Consider the following 21,179-nt stretch of genomic DNA (forward strand, 5'->3'; position numbering starts at 1 on the left):
AGAAATACGTGACAAATGCACAAGCTTCAGTAACCGACTCGATCAACTGGAAGAAAGAGTATCAGCGATTGAGGATCAAATGAATGAAATGAAGCGAGAAGAGAAAGCAAAAGAAAAAAGAAGAAAAGGAAATGAACAAAGCCTGCAAGAAGTATGGGATTATGTAAAAAGACCAAATCTACGTCTGATTGGGGTGCCTGAAAGTGAGGGGGAAAATGGAACCAAGTTGGAAAACACTCTTCAGGATATCATCCAGGAGAACTTCCCCAACCTAGTAGGGCAGGCCAACATTCAAATTCAGGAAATACAGAGAAGGCCACAAAGATACTCCTCGAGAAGAGCAACTCCAAGACACATAATTGCCAGATTGACCAAAGTTGAAATGAAGGAAAGAATCTTAAGGGCAGCCAGAGAGAAAGGTCGGGTTACCCACAAAGGGAAGCCCATCAGACTAACAGCAGATCTCTCGGCAGAAACTCTACAAGTCAGAAGAGAGTGGGGGCCAATATTCGACGTTCTTAAAGAAAAGAATTTTAAACCCAGAATTTCATATCCAGCCAAACTAAGTTTCATAAGTGAAGGAGAAATAAAATCCTTTACAGATAAGCAAATGCTTAGAGATTTTGTCACCACCAGGCCTGCCTTACAAGAGATCCTGAAGGAAGCCCTAAACATGGAAAGGAAAAACCGGTACCAGCCATTGCAAAAACATGCCCAAATGTAAAGACCATCGAGGCTAGGAAGAAACTGCATCAACTAACGAGCAAAATAACCAGTTAATATCATAATGGCTGGATCAAGGTCACACATAACAATATTAACCTTAAATGTAAATGGACTAAATGCTCCAATTAAAAGACACAGACTGGCAAACTGGATAAAGAGTCAAGACCCATCAGTCTGCTGTATTCAGGAGACCCATCTCACATGCAGAGACATACATAGGCTCAAAATAAAGGGATGGAGGAAGATCTACCAAGCAAATGGAGAACAAAAAAAAAGGAGGAGTTGCAATCCTAGTCTCTGATAAAACAGACTTTAAACCCTCAAAGATCAAAAGAGACAAAGAAGGCCATTACATAATGGGAAAGGGATCAATTCAAAAGGAAGAGCTAACTATCCTAAATATATATGCACTCAATACAGGAGCACCCAGATTCATAAAGCAAGTCCTTAGAGACTTACAAAGAGACTTAGACTCCCATACAATGATAATGGGAGACTTCAACACTCCACTGTCAACATTAGACAGATCAACGAGACAGAAAGTTAACAAGGATATCCAGGAATTGAACTCATCTCTGCCCCAAGCGGACCTAATAGACATCTATAGAACTCTCCACCCCAAATCAACAGAATATACATTCTTCTCAGCACCACATCGCACTTATTCCAAAATTGACCACATAATTGGAAGTAAAGCACTCCTCAGCAAATGTAAAAGAACAGAAATTATAACAAACTGTCTCTCAGACCACAGTGCAATCAAACTAGAACTCAGGACTAAGAAACTCAATCAAAAATGCTCAACTACATGGAAACTGAACAACCTGCTCCTGAATGACTACTGGGTACATAACGAAATGAAGGCAGAAATAAAGATGTTCTTTGAAACCAATGAGAACAAAGACACAACGTACCAGAATCTCTGGGACACATTTAAAGCAGTGTGTAGAGGGAAATTTATAGCACTAAATGCCCACAAGAGAAAGCAGGAAAGATCTAAAATTGACACTCTAACATCACAATTAAAAGAACTAGAGAGGCAAGAGCAAACACATTCAAAAGCTAGCAGAAGGCAAGAAATAACTAAGATCAGAGCAGAACTGAAGGAGATAGAGACACAAAACACCCTCCAAAAAATCAATGAATCCAGGAGTTGGTTTTTTGAAAAGATCAACAAAATTGACAGACCGCTAGCAAGACTAATAAAGAAGAAAAGAGAGAGGAATCAAATAGACGCAATAAAAAATGATAAAGGGGATATCACCACCGACCCCACAGAAATACAAACTACCATCAGAGAATACTATAAACACCTCTACGCAAATCGACTAGAAAATCTAGAAGAAATGGATAATTTCCTGAACACTTACACTCTCCCAAGACTAAACCAGGAAGAAGTTGAATCCCTGAATAGACCAATAGCAGGCTCTGAAATTGAGGCAATAATTAATAGCCTACCAACCAAAAAAAGTCCAGGACCAGATGGATTCACAGCTGAATTCTACCAGAGGTACAGGAGGAGCTGGTACCATTCCTTCTGAAACTCTTCCAATCAACAGAAAAAGAGGGAATCCTCCCTAACTCATTTTATGAGGCCAACATCATCCTGATACCAAAGCCTGGCAGAGACACAACAAAAAAAGAGAATTTTAGACCAATATCCCTGATGAACATGGATGCAAAAATCCTCAATAAAATACTGGCAAACTGGATTCAGCAGCACATCAAAAAGCTTATCCACCATGATCAAGTGGGCTTCATCCCTGGGATGCAAGGCTGGCTCAACATTCACAAATCAATAAACGTAATCCAGCATATAAACAGAACCAAAGACAAGAACCACATGATTATCTCAATAGATGCAGAAAAGGCTTTTGACAAAATTCAACAGCCCTTCATGCTAAAAACGCTCAATAAATTCGGTATTGAGGGAACGTACCTCAAAATAATAAGAGCTATTTATGACAAACCCACAGCCAATATCATACTGAATGGTCAAAAACTGGAAAAATTCCCTTTGAAAACTGGCACAAGACAGGGATGCCCTCTCTCACCACTCCTATTCAACATAGTGTTGGAAGTTCTGGCTAGGGCAATCAGGCAAGAGAAAGAAATCAAGGGTATTCAGTTAGGAAAAGAAGAAGTCAAGTTGTCCCTGTTTCCAGATGACATGATTGTATATTTAGAAAACCCCATTGTCTCAGCCCAAAATCTCCTTAAGCTGATAAACAACTTCAGCAAAGTCTCAGGATACAAAATTAATGTGCAAAAATCACAAGCATTCTTATACACCAGTAACAGACAAACAGAGAGCCAAATCAGGAATGAACTTCCATTCACAATTGCTTCAAAGAGAATAAAATACCTAGGAATCCAACTTACAAGGGATGTAAAGGACCTCTTCAAGGAGAACTACAAACCACTGCTCAGTGAAATAAAAGAGGACACAAACAAATGGAAGAACATATCATGCTCATGGATAGGAAGAATCAATATCGTGAAAATGGCCATACTGCCCAAGGTTATTTATAGATTCAACGCCATCCCCATCAAGCTACCAATGAGTTTCTTCACAGAATTGGAAAAAACGGCTTTAAAGTTCATATGGAACCAAAAAAGAGCCCGCATTGCCAAGACAATCCTAAGTGAAAAGGACAAAGCTGGAGGCATCACGCTACCTGACTTCAAACTATACTACAAGGCTACAGTAACCAAAACAGTATGGTACTGGTACCAAAACAGAGATATAGACCAATGGAACAGAACAGAGTCCTCAGAAATAATACCACACATCTACAGCCATCTGATCTTTGACAAACCTGAGAGAAACAAGAAATGGGGAAAGGATTCCCTATTTAATAAATGGTGCTGGGAAAATTGGCTAGCTATAAGTAGAAAGCTGAAACTGGATCCTTTCCTTACTCCTTATATGAAGATTAATTCAAGATGGATTAGAGACTTAAATGTTAGACCTAATACCATAAAAACCCTAGAAGAAAATCTAGGTAATACCATTCAGGACATAGGCATGGGCAAGGACTTCATGTCCTAAAACACCAAAAGCAACGGTGGCAAAAACCAAAATTGACAAATGGGATCTCATTAAACTAAAGAGCTTCTGCACAGCAAAAGAAACTACCATCAGAGTGAACAGGCAACCTACAGAATGGGAGAAAATTGTTGCAATCTACTCATCTGACAAAGGGCTAATATCCAGAATCTACAAAGAACTCAAACAAATATACAAGAAAAAAACAAACAACCCCATCAAAAAGTGGGCAAAGGATATGAACAGACATTTCTCAAAAGAAGACATTCATACAGCCAACAGACACATGAAAAAATGCTCATCATCACTGGCCATCAGAGAAATGCAAATCAAAACCACAATGAGATACCATCTCACACCAGTTAGAATGGCAATCATTAAAAAGTCAGGAAACAACAGGTGTTGGAGAGGATGTGGAGAAATAGGAACACTTTTACACTGTTGGTGGGATTGTAAACTAGTTCAACCATTATGGAAAACAGTATGGCAATTCCTCAAGGATCTAGAACTAGATGTACCATATGACCCAGCCATCCCACTACTGGGTATATACCCAAGGATTATAAATCATGCTGCTACAAAGACACATGCACACGTATGTTTATTGCGGCACTATTCACAATAGCAAAGACTTGGAATCAACCCAAATGTCCATCTGTGACAGACTGGATTAAGAAAATGTGGCACATATCCACCATGGAATACTATGCAGCCATAAAAAAGGATGAGTTTGTGTCCTTTGTAGGGACATGGATGCAGCTGGAAACCATCATTCTTAGCAAACTATCACAAGAAGAGAAAACCAAACACCGCATGTTCTCACTCATAGGTGGGAACTGAACAATGAGATCACTTGGACTCGGGAAGGGGATCATCACACACTGGGGCATATCATGGGGAGGGGGGAGGGGGGAGGGATTGCATTGGGAGTTATACCTGATATAAATGATGAATTGATGGGTGCTGACGAGTTGATGGGTGCAGCACACCAACATGGCACAAGTATACATATGTAACAAACCTGCACGTTATGCACATGTACCCTAGAACTTAAAGTATAATAAAAAAAAAAGAAAATCTCAATTTTTGTATGTGAAATATTCTAATTTTTAAAAGGTGAATAATTAAAGATTTTAAAGCATTGAAACATTAGGCCGACCAAAGAAAACATGTCTATGGGCCAAATATAACCTGAGGATTTACAATTTGCCACCTCTAGTCTTGTTATCAAAATGTGGTACAACGTCTGACACAAGAAGGTGCTCAAAATACATGCTTAATAAGTAAATCAAGGAGTGAATAAATGAACCTATACATACCTACACAATTGTTGCTATCATCAGAGACAGTCAAAATATATGATGACTGGTGTTTTCTCAATATGGAAAACTAGACATCAGTAGTAAAGGGGTATCACTGAGTAAAAGAATCTTTACACAATTCAGGAAGAGCTTTACCTTTGCACCTGTTGGTGGAGAAGTCAAGATAGTACTGTGGGGCACAGTTCTCGTACTGACATTCCCCAAAGAGCAGAACCTTGTTTGGATCTCGGCAGGAGGTACAGCTGGCCTGTGAATCACAGCTTCCACACTGTGTGTTGCATGCTGAGCAGACAGGAAAAGGAAATGACCGGATGATTACAATTGCAAATACTGAAGCACTGATCAAACCTAGACAGATGTTACATAGGAACAAAGCCTTGCTCCAACCTGCTCCACATTTCATTATGGCTCATAGCCCTCCCCTGTGATCAACAAAAACAGAAAATATTAGTTTCCAAAATAGAAAAGGGTAATATTATTTTACAAAGAATATTAATTGCAAACCCAAGAATGGAAATCCCATATCCAAATTGCTCTGTGATTCAGCAACAGAATTTATGCTTACTCTAAGATCCCTGGAATTACAATTCAGAACTTAAACCTTACTTCTTCAGGAATCAAGCCCCCTTTAGTCCATAATGTAGATTCAGGTTTTTGTGTGATACCAACATTAAAATTAGGCACCAACTTTACTGGGAGCTTGGGAATCCCCATACTTTAAGATGCAAAGGACTTGAAGGTGAACTGGTTGACTGATTTGCCTAGTTACAACTCTTATAAGCCAGTCACGTAACTCTGACATTCAGGGATGATCCCCCAATCTGGTCATGCTTCCATCTTCCCTCATTTAACAACTGGCATTTCTCCATCGACGTAGTTTTTCATGCCAGAAACCTCGGAGTCTATCTTGACACCTCTCTTTCCCCGACTCCTAATCCAATTATTCACTGGATCCTATTTATTCAAACTCCAATATAACTCTCAGAACTTTTCACTTTTTTCCATATCCACAAATGCCAATATTTCTAAGCCATCATCATCCCATGCTGAACTACTATCACAGCCTCCTAATTGGTTTCTCCATCTCCGCTCTGACCCCCTTGCAATCTATTTTCCATGCATCGACCAGAGTGGCTTTTAAAATTCATACAGCTCAGGTTTCCGAGTACACTTTCGCCTTCAAACTCAATGTCGTTTTTCAATCCTGGAAAATTTCCAGCCATCATTTCTGCAAATATTGCTCTTCTACCATTCCCTCCATTCTCTCCACCTGGAAATCCTATTATAACATGCATATTTGAATCCTCTTAATATAATCTCTGAGTCTTTAACTCTTACTCATTCTTCAGTTTCTTCTTCTGGGACCGCTGTTAACTTTCTATTCTAAAACAGACCTTCCATTACAGCATCCTGTACATATTTTTCATGCCATGTATAGCAATTTCCATTTGAGTGATTATTCGATTAACATTTGTATCTTTTAGGCCGCAAACTTCAAGAAAGAAAATAGCAGGTCTATTTTGTTCATTGTAATGTTAGTCAGCACCTAGCTTGTTATCTGTCATATTATAGGTGTTCAATAAACACTTGCTACATAAATGAAATAAAGCTAGATATTGCATAAGATATATACAACCACCAGCATTTCTGTTTCTTTCGGAAATCTTCCCTAAGTATGTGTCAGAGGAAAAGTTCACAGAGAAACCCAGTGAGTTTTAGATCTATATGATATCAAAGTATATGGCACAGTGCAAGAAAACTACCTCCCTGAAAAAAAAAAAAAAATCACATGCTATTGTTTCACCTACAAAGAAAGACATTGCTATAAAATATTCATTAGAATATGTATATTGGCAATTTAAGGTCCTGGGAAAATTCTAGACTGGATTTTCAGTTCTAATTATTTTCAATAATTAGAAAAGAATAGTTTAACTGTTGTAAACTTAGGTGAGACCAAATTTTTATCCTTTTTTTTTTGATAGAATTTTTATGCATGGTGTATCTTAATTTTGGCAAAGAGTTTGATAGAGATTCCAAAAATAAACTTGTGAATACAAAAATGAAGACCTACTAGTTGTAAGTGGATTTGAACGTGGTTGAAAAGCATACTCAAAATGTGATCAGCAAATCTTTATAACTGATAAAAATAGTGTCCACAGTAGAGTATCACATTAATCAAACCTTAAATTCTTGCTTGATCAATATTTTTATCCATGACTTTAATGGAAACAAAGAAACCATGTCAATAATATTTAAATACACCACATGCACCTATATAGGAAACATACATATAAGTTTCACCAGCTGGAAGAACAACAGGTCAGTTACCTTAACCAGTTGAAATCATGAACCTACAGTAATCAAGTGAAATAAGCAGAACTCTAAGAAAAGTCCCGCATTTATGTTCTAAAACCAACTGTACAAATACAGAATGAAGAAGACCTGCTTAGAAAGCAGTTGCTATGGAAAAAATATCTAAGATTTTTAGTCAATAACAGGCCTGATAGTAACCAAAAATGTGATATGCAACGTAAGGTCAGCTGGTCCTCCTTTCTTGACATAGAGCTGCAAAATGAGGTCCCCGAATGCCAGTTTCCCAGCCAGGGGTCAAGGCCAATTCCTTGCCCTAGTGTCTGAGGGTTTCCTATGACTTACTTCCACCTGCCTCTGTGTTTCTGAATCTTTTTTCTTCTTTTTTGAGACAGTTCTCACTCTGTCACCCTGTCACCCAGGCTGGAGTGTGGTGGCATGAACACAGCTCAGTGTAGCCTCTAACTCCTGGGCTCAAGCAATCCTCCCGCTTCAGATTCTCATATTGCTGGGCCCACAGGCACATGCCGCCACCATGTCCAGCTTATTTTTTAACTTTTTCTAGAGACAGGATCTCACTTTTTTGCCCAGGCTGGTCTCAAACTCCTGGCCGCAAATGATCCTCCCACCGTGCCCTCCCAAAGAGCTGGGATTACAGGTGTGAGCCACTGTGCCCGGCCTGAATCTTTGCACAGAGTACTCATCCACCCTTGGAACCTTGATGTATACCTCAGCCCCTTCACTCACTTCTAAAAGAAATGGATTCATGCTGAGCATTTTGGATACCTGGAAGACTTTATGGAGGATTTGGAGGGGCATGGTAGTGTCACATTGAGAAACAGGTGGCTTCAAGGACTTCTTCCTCTTACCCTTTCCAAAGTAATGAGTAAATGGCTTACCCTGTCTGACACAGAGCAGTTCTGTAGGTACCAACGTCCCTCGGGTTCTCAGCTTCCATGGTATTACATTCAGACCCCATAAAGTACTTACTAGTCCTGACGCAGACATCTTGGTGTAGCCACACCTGGAGTAGCAGGGGTAGTTCTCTGAGGTCAGTGACCCCTATAGCAAATGCAGGAGGACGGTGAAAAAGGTGGCAGAGTGCACCAGAAATCAGTGAGGGAAGCTGGGATGTCCAGTAACCATGACAACTGCGATGTGCTGTAAGGAGTGAGGGACCTCACAGTGTAGGGGTTCAATCACCTTCTTAAACAGACCTGTTTTCTGCTATAAGTCTAAGAAATAGTCATTCACTCCTGCTTCAATACTCCATTGGCTCTAGGTCTACATGGCACAGAGATATCCAAGTGGGGAATGATAGTTAATTTCACACTTTGGAAAGTAATTGTGTGAATGAAGGAAGAAGCTTATTCTATATCATTTTGGAGGCAAGTTTTAGGGCCAATTAAAAACAACTGTCCGGCAACTCCAGCTCCCCAGCAGTGGAACAGGCTTTCTTCTGTGGAAGTCTGTGGAGGTGAGTGAGAAAGAGTCTTTGCACTGGTGCAAGATTGGCTTGAGTAACTCTGGAATTCTCCTCCAATACCAAAGCACTATGGTTTCAAGTACTCAGAACCTTACGTATCATCTCTTTTTTAAAGTTCCTACCTCAACTGGTGACCCTTAAATTTTTTAATTCAATTAATAGTACATCCTCTCGAAAGATTCCTGTAACTAGAATATCTAGAAAGCTCTCCAGTCCTTACTTCCTTCAATAATTTGGTTATGAATGCCTCCCTTAATATCCCTTAATACTGATTACATTTCCTCAAAAGCCCTTATTGCAGAATTTCTAAAATTGGCAGGCTTATAATTGTCTATAATTATGAGTATTAGAATAGAACATTGTTGAATTTTTTTTTTCTTTGAGACCGAGTCTTGCTCTGTCACCCAGGCTGGAGTGCAATGGCACGATCTCAGCTCACTGAAGCCTCTGCCTCCCAGGTTCAAGCGATTCACCTGCCTCAGCACCCCCCGAGTAGCCGGAATGACAGGTATGCACCACCATGCCCTGCTAGTTTTTTTGTATTTTTAGTAGAGATGGGGTTTCACCATGTGGCCAGGCTGTTTTTGTTTTTTGGTGTTTTTTTTTAACCTACTAGAAACTCAAATATCCCAACGTAGGAGCATACTTTTTCAATCTTAGAATGAAATTTAAGGACTAAACTTAGGAAGTTCTTAATCCAACTGAAATATTCTATGACATTCTATTTACATGGGATGATAGCAAATGTGTTTGTGCAGAGGCCACCCTGCACCAAGACAAAAACTTCCCAGAAGAGAACTATTTCAATGCAATGTATTTTTGTTACCTATACTTCATACAATGGATTCTATTTTTTCTTTTGAACTTTTATTTCTGTGATTCCAGTGCTGTGAAGAGCCTCATAAATCTAAGTCACTATTTCTCCACCAACACTCTCTTGCTCTTGAATAGAACATGGAAGTATTTCATTCCTGTCTCTTGTATTACAGAATCTACAGATTCTGGCAGACAGTTGATACATACAAAGCAAAGTTTTTGTTACAAAAGCAATCTTCCCACTGGTCCAAAAAAATTTGTTTTTAGATCTCCAGTACCTCCACAGATGATGCAAAAGGGTGAGTTCCATAAAACTAATGCAAATCTTTGCAAGGATCTCAATAAACTAACAGTAATATCTATCATCCTATCTATAAAATAGAAATATCTTTACTACTTTATTTGCCTCTCATTTTAGATGATGATGATAAAAACAAAACAATGGTTAATCAATTCTGACAACTTATCCTCCACTATGGTCTATATTAAATGTAACAACAATAGGATGTAGGTATTTTATAATCTTCCTTTCACACACACAAAAAAGAAACTGAGGCCTGTGGTTAATTGGCTTGTTCAAGGTCATAAAGCTCTAAGTAGCAGTTAGGATTTGAACTTCAGTTCTCTGACTCTAGAGCCCACTCTCCTAACCACTACTGCACAATTCCTTCAGCATGGTATCCCCTAGAACACACAACTGAAATATCACCACTATATTTGTTAATTGTCATTTTCAAAAGTATAACAATTTTTCGTTTTTGCAAATGACACTTTGGTGCCTGAGATAAAATAAGCGGTATCAGCCTATCATAAATGTTCCTTCATCTATGAAGGATATCTTATTTTTTTTTTCAGAGAGATTTACCCATTCCCTAATAGAATATCCTAACTCTTTGTTTGTGCCTAACTCAAGGTAATTCATCATATCCTGACTTACTTGAGAAATAAGACATCTATACAAGTAACTCCCATACAAGTCCAAATAACTACTGTTTAGGCAGAAATGGATATTTCCAGCATGCAAAGCCTGTACACTGTCAATATTCACAAATACACGTAGAAAACAAATTCAATCCAGAGAAGTGCTTAGTCCACCGACTGTGTACTAAAGCAAGTTCCACTCTCTGCCTATGGTCATAGAATGGGATTGCTGAGAAAAACTATAAAGATGAAACAAACTAACACTTTTATTTTTTAAATGAGATAACCTGGACAGAGGAGTTAATAATCTGCCCAAGATCACACAGCTGGCACTTACAGAAGAGACCCTACCGCCAAGCCCAGCACTTTTGATTAGGCCAATATCTGAGCTACAATCTGTTAATGGCAACCTTATTGCCTTTGTAGATTGGATTTCTTCCTTTTATAAAAATAAAGGCTACCAGGTGAGAAGATGGAAGAACCTCACATTTCTTTCAATGGCTTCAGAAAGGCAGGAAAGGAAGGAAAGGAGAGAAGGTTCATTGGAAAAACCTACGCTGGCAAACGTGATCGTCATCAAGATAGTGCCCAGGGAAGCAGGTGGTGCTGCAGGTGCCAGTGTGGGACAGCACGAGGTTGGTGTCACATGAGGAGCAGGAGAAAGGTCCTCTGCCCTGGCAGGTTCTGCACGAGGAGTGACATTCTGCAGAGGAAAAAGAGACATAACAGAAACCATGATGTCAGATTCTCTTCCAAGCAGCATCCCAAGTGTGGGTAATAAAGTCCCAACATTAAGAACATTGGCAGGTCTGGTTTACAGTCCCATGGCATACTTCCTGCCTCTGCTCTCTCTTAGGAAAGGTCAAGCCTTCCCAGCTACTGCCCGAAGAGAATCTCGGGTAGCAGCTCCAGCTCCTGAGTCCAGCAGTTACTCACTTTTACAAGCTCCTCTCTCTGCATAGTATCCTGAAGGGCAGTCAGGAACACAGTGGTCCCCGAGCAGCAGGTAGCGGGCATTGTGGCACCTCAGGCAGATGCTCCCGGTGTTGTGATCAGCTGCACAGTGCTGGCACAGGGGATGGCAGTCTGGAAGGGGAAGGGGAGCAGAGAGAAGGCATGGGTGTTCATGAGCACAAAGTCTCATCACTGCACAAAGGGCAGAGGAGATTTCAATTACAAACACTGCAGCTGACAGCTGGAGAGTAGCCCAAAGGCAGTGTATATCAGTAAAGTAGAAGCTTGGGACCTGTACAAATTGTGTGTTTGAGGTTTTTAGCAAATGGCCAGGCCCAGCACAGTGACTGAGTTTTCATCCCTTTCCAACGGAATGACCTTTAGATACGAGGGTGCCACGTGATAGATACTTGCTAGGAGTATAGAGAGAACTTCCTGACTAACAGAAGCAGTAAGATCAATACTATCAATATCTCCCCTGGGGGTCTGAGACTGGAGTGCAGCTTCCCCCACCCCCTTCACAGTAATAGAGGCAGGAGGCAGAGAAATTCTAGGAGGACAGGACAGGTCCTTGGTGAAGCCCCATCTTCACATAAAACAACAACAACAAAAAACAGCCTGAAACCCATGACAGAAAGTCCAAAGTAAGAACTTCTGTTCCTCTTTGCCCACCCTCTCCCAATTGGTTCTTTCTGAATCATGCCTTTTTACCAATTGAATGTTGCTTTTTCCAAAACTACCTATGGCATGCCCCACCCCCATCCTGTGCCCATAAAGACCCCAGACTCAGTCAGTAGTGGGGAGACAGCCTGACTTTGGGGAAGAGACAACCTGATTTTGGGGGAAGACGACCTGTCCTTCTCGTTCCCTCTCCAGCTCCCCTCTCTTCTGAGAAATGTTTTCATCACTCAATAAAATTCTCCACTTTTACCATCATTCAATTTTCTGTGTAACCCCATTCTTCTTCAACACTGGACAAGAGCTTGGGGCCCACCAAGTGCTGGTACCCAGAAAGGCTGTCACACCAGCCCTTTGCCCTCACCTAGCAGAGGGCAACTGCCTCAGCAACAAGGCAAGAGGCCAAATGAGCTGCTAACACACCACCATCTGTCAGACTGCAGATGGCGAAACTAAAAGAGCACTATAACACCGCTTCTGGGGCTTCAGGGTCATGGGTACCCTCACCTGGATGCCACCACGTTTCCCTTGAGGTGACATGCCTGGTTTGGCTGCAGGCCCCCCATGGCACTTGCTCTTGTGTCAGTGCCCCGAGAGGCCAGCTGGATCCTGCACTCACTAACTCACATGTTTCTCCCACAAGGGGCTGAGCACAGCAGGCTGAGCAGATGAGGCGCCGCTGCCATGAGTCCGGCAAAGAAGCTGAGAAAAATTCTGCATCAACAGGGCACCTGAGCCCTCTGCAAGGCTCCTTGTCACAGATTTGGCCTTCCGGAGTCAGTATACCAGTCTCAGCCTTCAGTATGAATGGACTGGGGTGAGTAAATAATTGGATTGAGTTGCTGGAATATTTTGGTCTTTAGAGATAAAGTTATGAAGAAGAGTTGTGAGTTGAAAACTCATTTTTATGACCCGATACATAGTGCATAGTAGCTCTGTAATGCCAGTTGGGATTAAAGCTATAAAACAAATTATTTTGTCCAGACAGCACTGTCTCTTGTTCTCATTCACATGATAGTCATTCTTTAATAAAGAACTTGATTGTGTTCAGCTTCCTTTGTAGGTGAAAACTTCCTGCTTTCAAGTGGTAATTACCCTTTAAGTCCCATTTATCATCCTTTATCCCAAAGGCAGGAGAAAACCCACAAATCTCAATTTACCCACCTAAACTGAAAAAGGAGTAAGATCTAGAAAAAAGAAAAGAAAGAGTTCTGGTTATGGGGCCTTCCCATCTTCCCCTGTAGGATTCAAAGCATTTCTTTGTACTCGCTAATGCACCACCCATGGCCTCAAAATGTCTTGTTTCATCTCAAGGCTTGTAGTAGAGACTGTGATTTCTAGCAAAATCCATGTTGGTAAAACAGATTCCTGCCCCTGAAATCTGTTAAAAACAGGTCTTTCTCTGTACACTGTTGTTGATCCTAACTGTTGATCATCTGGATGTGTTCCCTGCACATGAAGCAGATCTCCCTTTCATGTCCAGTGCCCACTCATCCACATGAGAACCCTTCAGAGGACCTTCATAGTCATCCCAGAAGTTAAGCCACAGAAGTCTGACTCAAAAATGCTGAATCTTTTGGCAGCATACAAACTAACAGTCCCCAACCTTTCTCTGAACTTTGGGAGTTACAAATTACAAGCAGCCTTATGCCAATATTAGGAACAATTCATGATATCCTGAGAGCCAAATTAATCCTCATTTCAGTCCTTCAGTAAACTACAAAGGAAATTATGACTGCATTGAGGGAAATACGAGAAGGAGGCTACTTTCCCCAGATTTGGTGTATGGTTTCCACATAATGCCAAGCCCTTTGCTCTCTCTTCCCTATGCCTTCCTCACAGTGCCAGGAGCACAATCCCAGTTGTGCAAAGGGAAATTTAAAAAGCTTCAAAAGTTGCAAGAGCAAATGAAGGTGATAGTGTTTTATGATTACCTTAACAAGTGGGTAAATGTTAGGATTGGAAACCTAGGAAACACTACAGATTCAAGGCTCCGTTATTTGAAAAGTTATGGCCTATCCTCTTTAAAGCAATTTCTTCCAGAGCTTTCTGAACTTGGGCATGCATCAACAAGATCTGCAGGTGTTCAGTGGTCTAAAGACTAGTTGCATCTAACAGATGCTTTCTCTAGCATGCAATTAGAGAAACATAAAAGAATAATCACCCAGGGGATGCTTTCAAGAGAAAGTAAGCAGACTCCTGTAGTATTTTGTGGGTACAACAAATAAGTATTTATGGATTTATCTGATCTTGGGATCTCTGTTTAAATAAGGAGTGTAACGTGTGTTAATTATTCTAAAGGAAACTGGAGCCAGGTTGTGGACATTCCTTCCCCCACACCCAGCAGTGCTTTTAAACCCTTATTACTCTTCTGAAGTCACTACCCCACTGTGCCCACCCATTCATGTCTTCCCAGGTGATCTCATCTACATCATTAAGCAGAGCATCCTGCATTCATTCCTTTCAACCTCAAAACGCCTATCTATTCCTGTTTTTATTTCATTTCCTCCCTTCTCCCAGGATAAAATGGCTAATGCCTACACCTATATTCTTGATCCAATTTTCAATATTATTCCACCTGTTTTCCCCTATCTCTCTTTTCAGCCTCAACTTCCAACCATGCTCTCCATTGCCTACTGTCCTAAAAACTTTTCTCTACAAACAACTCATCTCTTGCCTTCCCTTAACTACCCAGCTTCCTTGCCCCTCTAACTCCTCACTTCATTGTTATCTGTTTTCAAAATATTTTACTGTGGTATTGCTCTTGAAACGGTCTCTGATGGCCTCTTAAGGACCAGATCTAATGGCCTCCTCTAATTCCTTATCCTACCTGAAATCTCTGCAACACAAGGCACTGTCGACCAGGCAGCCTTTCCCGTTAAAACTCTCTCCTCTCAGCCTGAGTGACACAGGTGCTTTTCTTGGCTGGGTTCTCTTTCTGTGCCTCTGACGACTTATAAATATACAGGTTCCTTACAGCCTTTAACTTTTTCTATCCTCCTAATCAAGTCTCTGGAGATCTTAAACCAGACATGGCTGTTTGGTAGATTTGGGTACACAGACGCCAGAAATGAATGGAAAGGTCTGAAGAGTTTCAGAAACTCTGAAATTACTCAGGGCCTCTGCTTCCTTCCACAGCTCCATGTTAAGCCATAAGAAGGCATCCGATCAGTCCCCAGACATATATTGCATGATGCAGTGAGTGCTCAGAGTCAATGGAGAAATCAGTACACGACACCTGAAAATACAAAACGATCAACTCCAAGTTGACCAACACATCACATTTATCCAAGTTAGTTTATAGTTTTACCTCACACAGGAGATTATAAACACTCAAGTGTGGAAAGTTAAACTATCTAACTCTTTTTGTTCACTACCTGTATTCATTCTATGGTTTAAAAAGTCATGCTGAACACCCGATCCTGTGAATAGACTCATTCCAAAGCAACAACCTGAGTGGGACCCATGTTAATCCACTCATGCAAACTTTCCTTCCCAGCTCCATCATATGCAATCCCCCAACAGAAGGCCAATTATATAATTAGGCTCTCAAGGTTGGTTGACTGATTTTTATTAAATCGAGCTGAAAAGAATAATAAGTCCCCAAAACCTAGGGAACACTTTTGTCGTCAGAGGCTTGAAGTCAAAATCTCTTTGTAGGAGAGAGTTTCTTGGGAGACCTCAAAATGAGTAACGATCTGCACGGAGAGAAGCCAGAAATCAGAGCAACAAGGGCTTGAGGATTAATACCAATGTTCTGACTTACAACCAGAAAAGTATAGTTCCCTAAGGCAGACTACAAAACTCAGGCAAGACAGGCTATGAGTAGCCGGTCCCACAGGGCACCACCTGCGAGCAGGCTTCAGGTGCAAGTCCAGGACTGCTGTGATCTACACAGAAGAGCTGAGCAGGTTCAGACAGGGATCTAAGGGTTTTATTTTTCTGACTACAAAGTAAGCCACGGAAGAGAGGAAACATGAAAAATATTTTTACAAAGTATAAATAATCATAAAAATCACCCTAAGCATGGTTTTTCGGGGTCAATAACTACTAACATTGACTTTTTTTTTTTTTTAGTGCTTTCTCTATACAATTTTATATACAGAGATTTTTACATAGATTAGATTAAATGTGGGCATTATAGTACCTTTTTTACTCAATTTCATCAGCATTCCCACATGTCATTAGGGACTCTGTAAACATCATTTTTAGCAGCTACATCATATTCCAGTATTAAGTAAGCAAACAAGAAAATCATTTTCTTACAGTTTGAACATTTACTTACAATTTGTCTCCATTTTTATAATTAAGGCTATGATAACATTTTTGTGCATAAATCTTTGTCTGCATCTCAGATTATTTCCTAAAGGACAATGTCAAAAGGGTACAATTCATATTATTATTACAGTTTACATTTACTGAGCTCTGAATATACATTGGGCAAAATATTAATTATTATAAACACATAATTTCACTTGAAGAGAAAAAGTAGGCAATGTTACTATCCCCATTTTATAAATGAGGAAACTGAGACCTGAAAGGTTAAGTCATTTGCTTTACATATATCATAAACAGACTAAGTCCAGAGCATACACTTTTAAGCACTACAAGCATGAAAAAATTTAAAATTCTTAATTGATATTATAAATTTCATTCCAGAAAGTTCCTATTGATGTATAATTCAAGAGCTATTTATGAGACTGTTTCATCCTAATTTTGCCAGCACTAAAAAATTTAAAAATGGTAAACCAATCTTGGTTAAATTGGTTGGTGAAAATTGGGGCTATGTCATTGTTTTACTTCATATTTCTTTTATTATAATCAAGGTTGAGTATGAAAAACATTTTTTTTCATCGAAACAATGAAAACATTCCAATGGCTACGATACTCCTACAATTTTCAGCATGGTGGGGGAAATGATTCTGGATATATCATTTTAATTGAGTATTTAAGATGCACAATCAAAGAATAAACTGAGGTATCAATCAGTGAGTCCCTTCCTCATCCACTGTCACTATCCCCCATTGGACCAGGAAGTATGGGGTTATCATGTGTTCCCGAAGTTATCAAAATCAGATCTACAAAGACACTATACTTATAGAACCCAGGGCACAGAAGATAGAAAGAAAAATGGTCTTTTTTTGTTTGGTAAGACAAGGTGTCCCTCTGTTGCCCACACTGGAGTACAGTGGCAAAATCATAGCTCACTGAAACCTCGAACTCAGGGCTCTAGGATCCTCCTGCTTCAGTCTCTTGAGTAGCTGGACCTATAGGTGTGTACCACTGGATCCACCTAATCCTTTTATTTTTCATGCAGACAGGAGTCTCACTATATTGCCCAGACTGGTGTCAAACTCCTGGCCTCAAGCAATCTTCCCTCCTTGGCTTCCCAAAGTGATGGGATTACAGGTATGAGCCACCTCACCTGGCCGAAAAAGTTCTTGAATGTGCATTGGAACTAATAGACCCACGCCCTCCCCGATCAACACAACCCCTACACTCTCCATCTCCCTACCCCAACCTAAAAACCTTCAAACTGAAGGGGAAGAAAAAGCAGAGACACCACTCCCTTTGCTCCTGCTTGCCCCTCTTATAGAACAGGTTGGAAGTAACCCAGTAGAATGTTTGAGTCCAATAGTAGAGTGGACTTGGGCTATGTTTCTTGCCTTAAAGAGGGCTGTCTCCAAATTTTGTCATGGGGACAGTGTGCTGAGCAACCTGAAAACATGGTGGACACTGAGGTGCAGGACTGGCATGAGACTGTTACAAACATCCTGTAGAATGCTACAGGGATAATGATAGGGTGCCATGAAAGTACATAGCAGGGGTACCAACTTAGTCCAGGGGCCAGGGAAGACCTCCCAGAGGAGGCTGAGACAAGAACACTGGTGGCAGTTAGCTGCAAGAGGAGCAGGGCAGGGGGAGAATGTTTGGAAGGGGTTCCAAGAGGAGGGAAAGCTTAGGCAACCCAGCAGTTGAACAGAACAGGATGCCTTCAAGGAACGGAGAAAAGTTCAACATGGCTGGATCTTAAAGAACACACAAAAGAGCCACTCAGACCTGAGCAGGCCAGTTTTGCAAAACGTTGTAAGTCATGGAAAGGAGTCTGGATTTTATGGTAAAGGCAATTGGGAATCTCTCTCTCTCTCTCTCTCTCTCTCTCTCTCTCTCTGTGTGTGTGTGTGTGTGTGCGCGCGTGCGTGTGTGTCTTTTTTCAGTTTCTTTACTGAGGTCTCTGTGTTTTTGTTATAGATTTAAATGAGAATGTTTTTTATATGAAAGGCAACTCATGTTAGGAGAAGACATCAAACCAAAGCAGAAAACTAACAATCTAAGAAAACTCTGACATACAGCAGCTCTTGCCATGAAACCCTTGCTGGAGAAGAAAAGCAGGCTCCTTACTGTTCTCTCCCCTACCAGCCTCCTCTCCTCCATTACATCTGCAGAAGCTCCTTTTCTGACAAAAACATCCCTCTACTGAATTGTTCTCAAGGGGCTTATGCTAGAGTAGGCATATTAAGAATTTTATAATGCAAATACATGAAAACTATTGTGACCAGGAATGGAGATCCTTGAGAAGGAAGAAAAACACACTTGTGGTTTTTCTTTGCATGACTGGGGAAGGCCTTGTCACTCATGGACAGTTCTCAAAACTCCTTTTAAAAGGAAAACAAAGTAGAATTTGGCCAAATCAGTGGTACCTGGTAGGTAGCTCCCACACAGTTGTTACAGGGGGAAAAATAAGTTATTGGAGTAAAAATGCTAGGAAATTGTGGAGAATTTGAAGGCCTACGAAAAAGGGCAATATGGGTTGCATTACCTGGTTTTCAAAATCCACTTGAGGTCAGGAGAAAAAGAGCGCTACTCGGGGTGCAGTTGTGACAACTGCCAACTGCCTTGTCAGTTACAATTGGAGATAATAAGGAGAGAGAACTACCCCCATGGCCAGCCAAATGTATTAATTATACAATCTAAACATAATTAAGACGTGGCATGAGCCCCACATCTAGGCACTATGGGAGGTAACTATGTGACCCAATAAACTGCCACGACACCAGTCATTTTACTCACAGTAAAGTCTATGGGCATATTTTCTACAAACCAGTCTGATTTGGAGGCAACTCTTGAATTCTTCTCATTTGGTGGTAACCGTCTGATGAACCCTCTAATTCAGATCTTTGATGGGCCCACATCATAGGAGCACATCTGTCAGAAACTGTGTCCTTACAATGGCAGCGTCCTCAGAGAGACCAACAAATTCCGGGGTGAATTCCCCTTAAATACCCCAGTCTGCCATCCGTGCCTGTTCCTGCCCACAGGTGATATTGAAAACCATTTCACAGGACACAGTAGAGGAAGTGTATATGGTCATTGCTTAACTTGTATCAGACTGCAGTTACTAAAACAAGGGAATTGAATTTCCAACCCATCACTCTAGCAGCTTCTGCAAGGATTAATGTCCCATCCAAAAAACCCCATCTGTGCAGTAAGGCATCTGCATCTGACCTTCCTGCCTGCAATCAAAAAAAGAGAGGCTGACCTCAAATATGTTGAAATAGGGAGCATGTATCTGTCAATTGCTTAAAAACAGTGCCTATTCTGGAGCCTGTCCCTCAGATTCCTCCCGCTACTACTCAGTAAGTAAATTCTTGTTTGTCACTATTGCAATTACAGTAAAGAGTCTTTAAATATACGACTCATTAAGAGTCACAAGGAAAGAAGAGAGGCCCAGGATACATTTACGCTTAGGCTGTTTCAGATTACTGATGTATAATAAGTATGTGAGTTGGGGGTGGGGGCACAGATGGAATTCCAGTTGTTTGTGTATATACCACCTTGCTAATAAAAGTAGTGAATTAGCACCGTAAACAAGCAAATTAATAAACACATTACAAGGCAGCCTGAAAAATGGAGTATTAGCTCCAGCTGGAATAAATGCATTTATTGTTTTTAAGCAAGCAGAAGATTCCATTTGTTTTCTAAATATGCACAGCATATAGACATGCTAGAAATTTAAACAGATAAAAAATTAATATTTTGACTCAGCAGCTGTAGAATCCTCTAATATGTCACCCTGCAGCTGTGAGGAAATTGCATGTGGTCATCACTATATGATGCTTTCTTCAAATCACAAAGGCTCTGCTTCAAGGATCAGTGAGAATTACCCACAATCATGACGGATGGAAGCACATGGCAGTGAAATAATTTATTTCACCTCTTTGGAGCAAAATCAAAAAAGCTTGAAGATATTAAAGTAAATGTGTACTGTCGACACAATGGCTTTGGATGTTGGTTTTATGGAGCAGTGACTCCTCAGCTGATAAATAATGATCTATAAAGACAAATTTAGACACACAGTGAGATTTTTAATAATGTCTTGTCAGTCCATTAGGTTCTTAATGCAACCACATTAAGTGCATTTGGAAGCGGTTAAAATAATCAGCACTTGTAACTGTTCTTCGTCAGGTGAAAAAGAAATGATTTCATGCCAAAACTCAGGGTCTTTAAAGGGCATCGAATTTGAATTCTAATGCCACTTTTAAAATTGATGCGTTTCTGCTTGTGAGATAAGTATGACAGGAATCCAGAAAATAATATACAGATGACAGAAGAAAAAAAACATCCTATCTCTTTCCCTTTTGATCATTACTTTGTGCTCAGTCCACCCGTAAGCTCTTAGAAATCACGTATTCTTTTTAGAGGTTTTGAGTTAGTACAAAAGCTACAAAACAAAACAAAACCAACCAACCAAGTGAGACTTCTTTCTTCAGTGTCTGTGGCTATTGCTTTACTCTTAAAAAACTAACCAAAGAAAACATGACAACAGAATGACCTTCATGATATAGGGCAGTGATTTCTACTTAGTGTTGACAAACTCACCAATGTGTTGGGAAGGCTGCCGTAGGAGCGAAGGAAA

At 40.5% G+C, this 21,179-nt stretch overlaps 1 protein-coding gene across 1 annotated transcript in view; it reads right to left on the reverse strand.

The window, feature by feature from the left end:
* Positions 1–21,179, reverse strand: part of FRAS1 (Fraser extracellular matrix complex subunit 1) — a 470,770-nt gene that overhangs the window by 188,579 nt on the left and 261,012 nt on the right. The window contains 3 exon segments of the mRNA XM_010384575.2: positions 5,233–5,379; positions 11,187–11,333; positions 11,567–11,716. Of these exon segments, the coding sequence (XP_010382877.2) occupies positions 5,233–5,379; positions 11,187–11,333; positions 11,567–11,716 (444 nt within the window).

This window comes from Rhinopithecus roxellana, chromosome 2 (assembly GCF_007565055.1).
Source record: "Rhinopithecus roxellana isolate Shanxi Qingling chromosome 2, ASM756505v1, whole genome shotgun sequence".
Lineage (NCBI taxonomy): Eukaryota > Metazoa > Chordata > Mammalia > Primates > Cercopithecidae > Rhinopithecus > Rhinopithecus roxellana.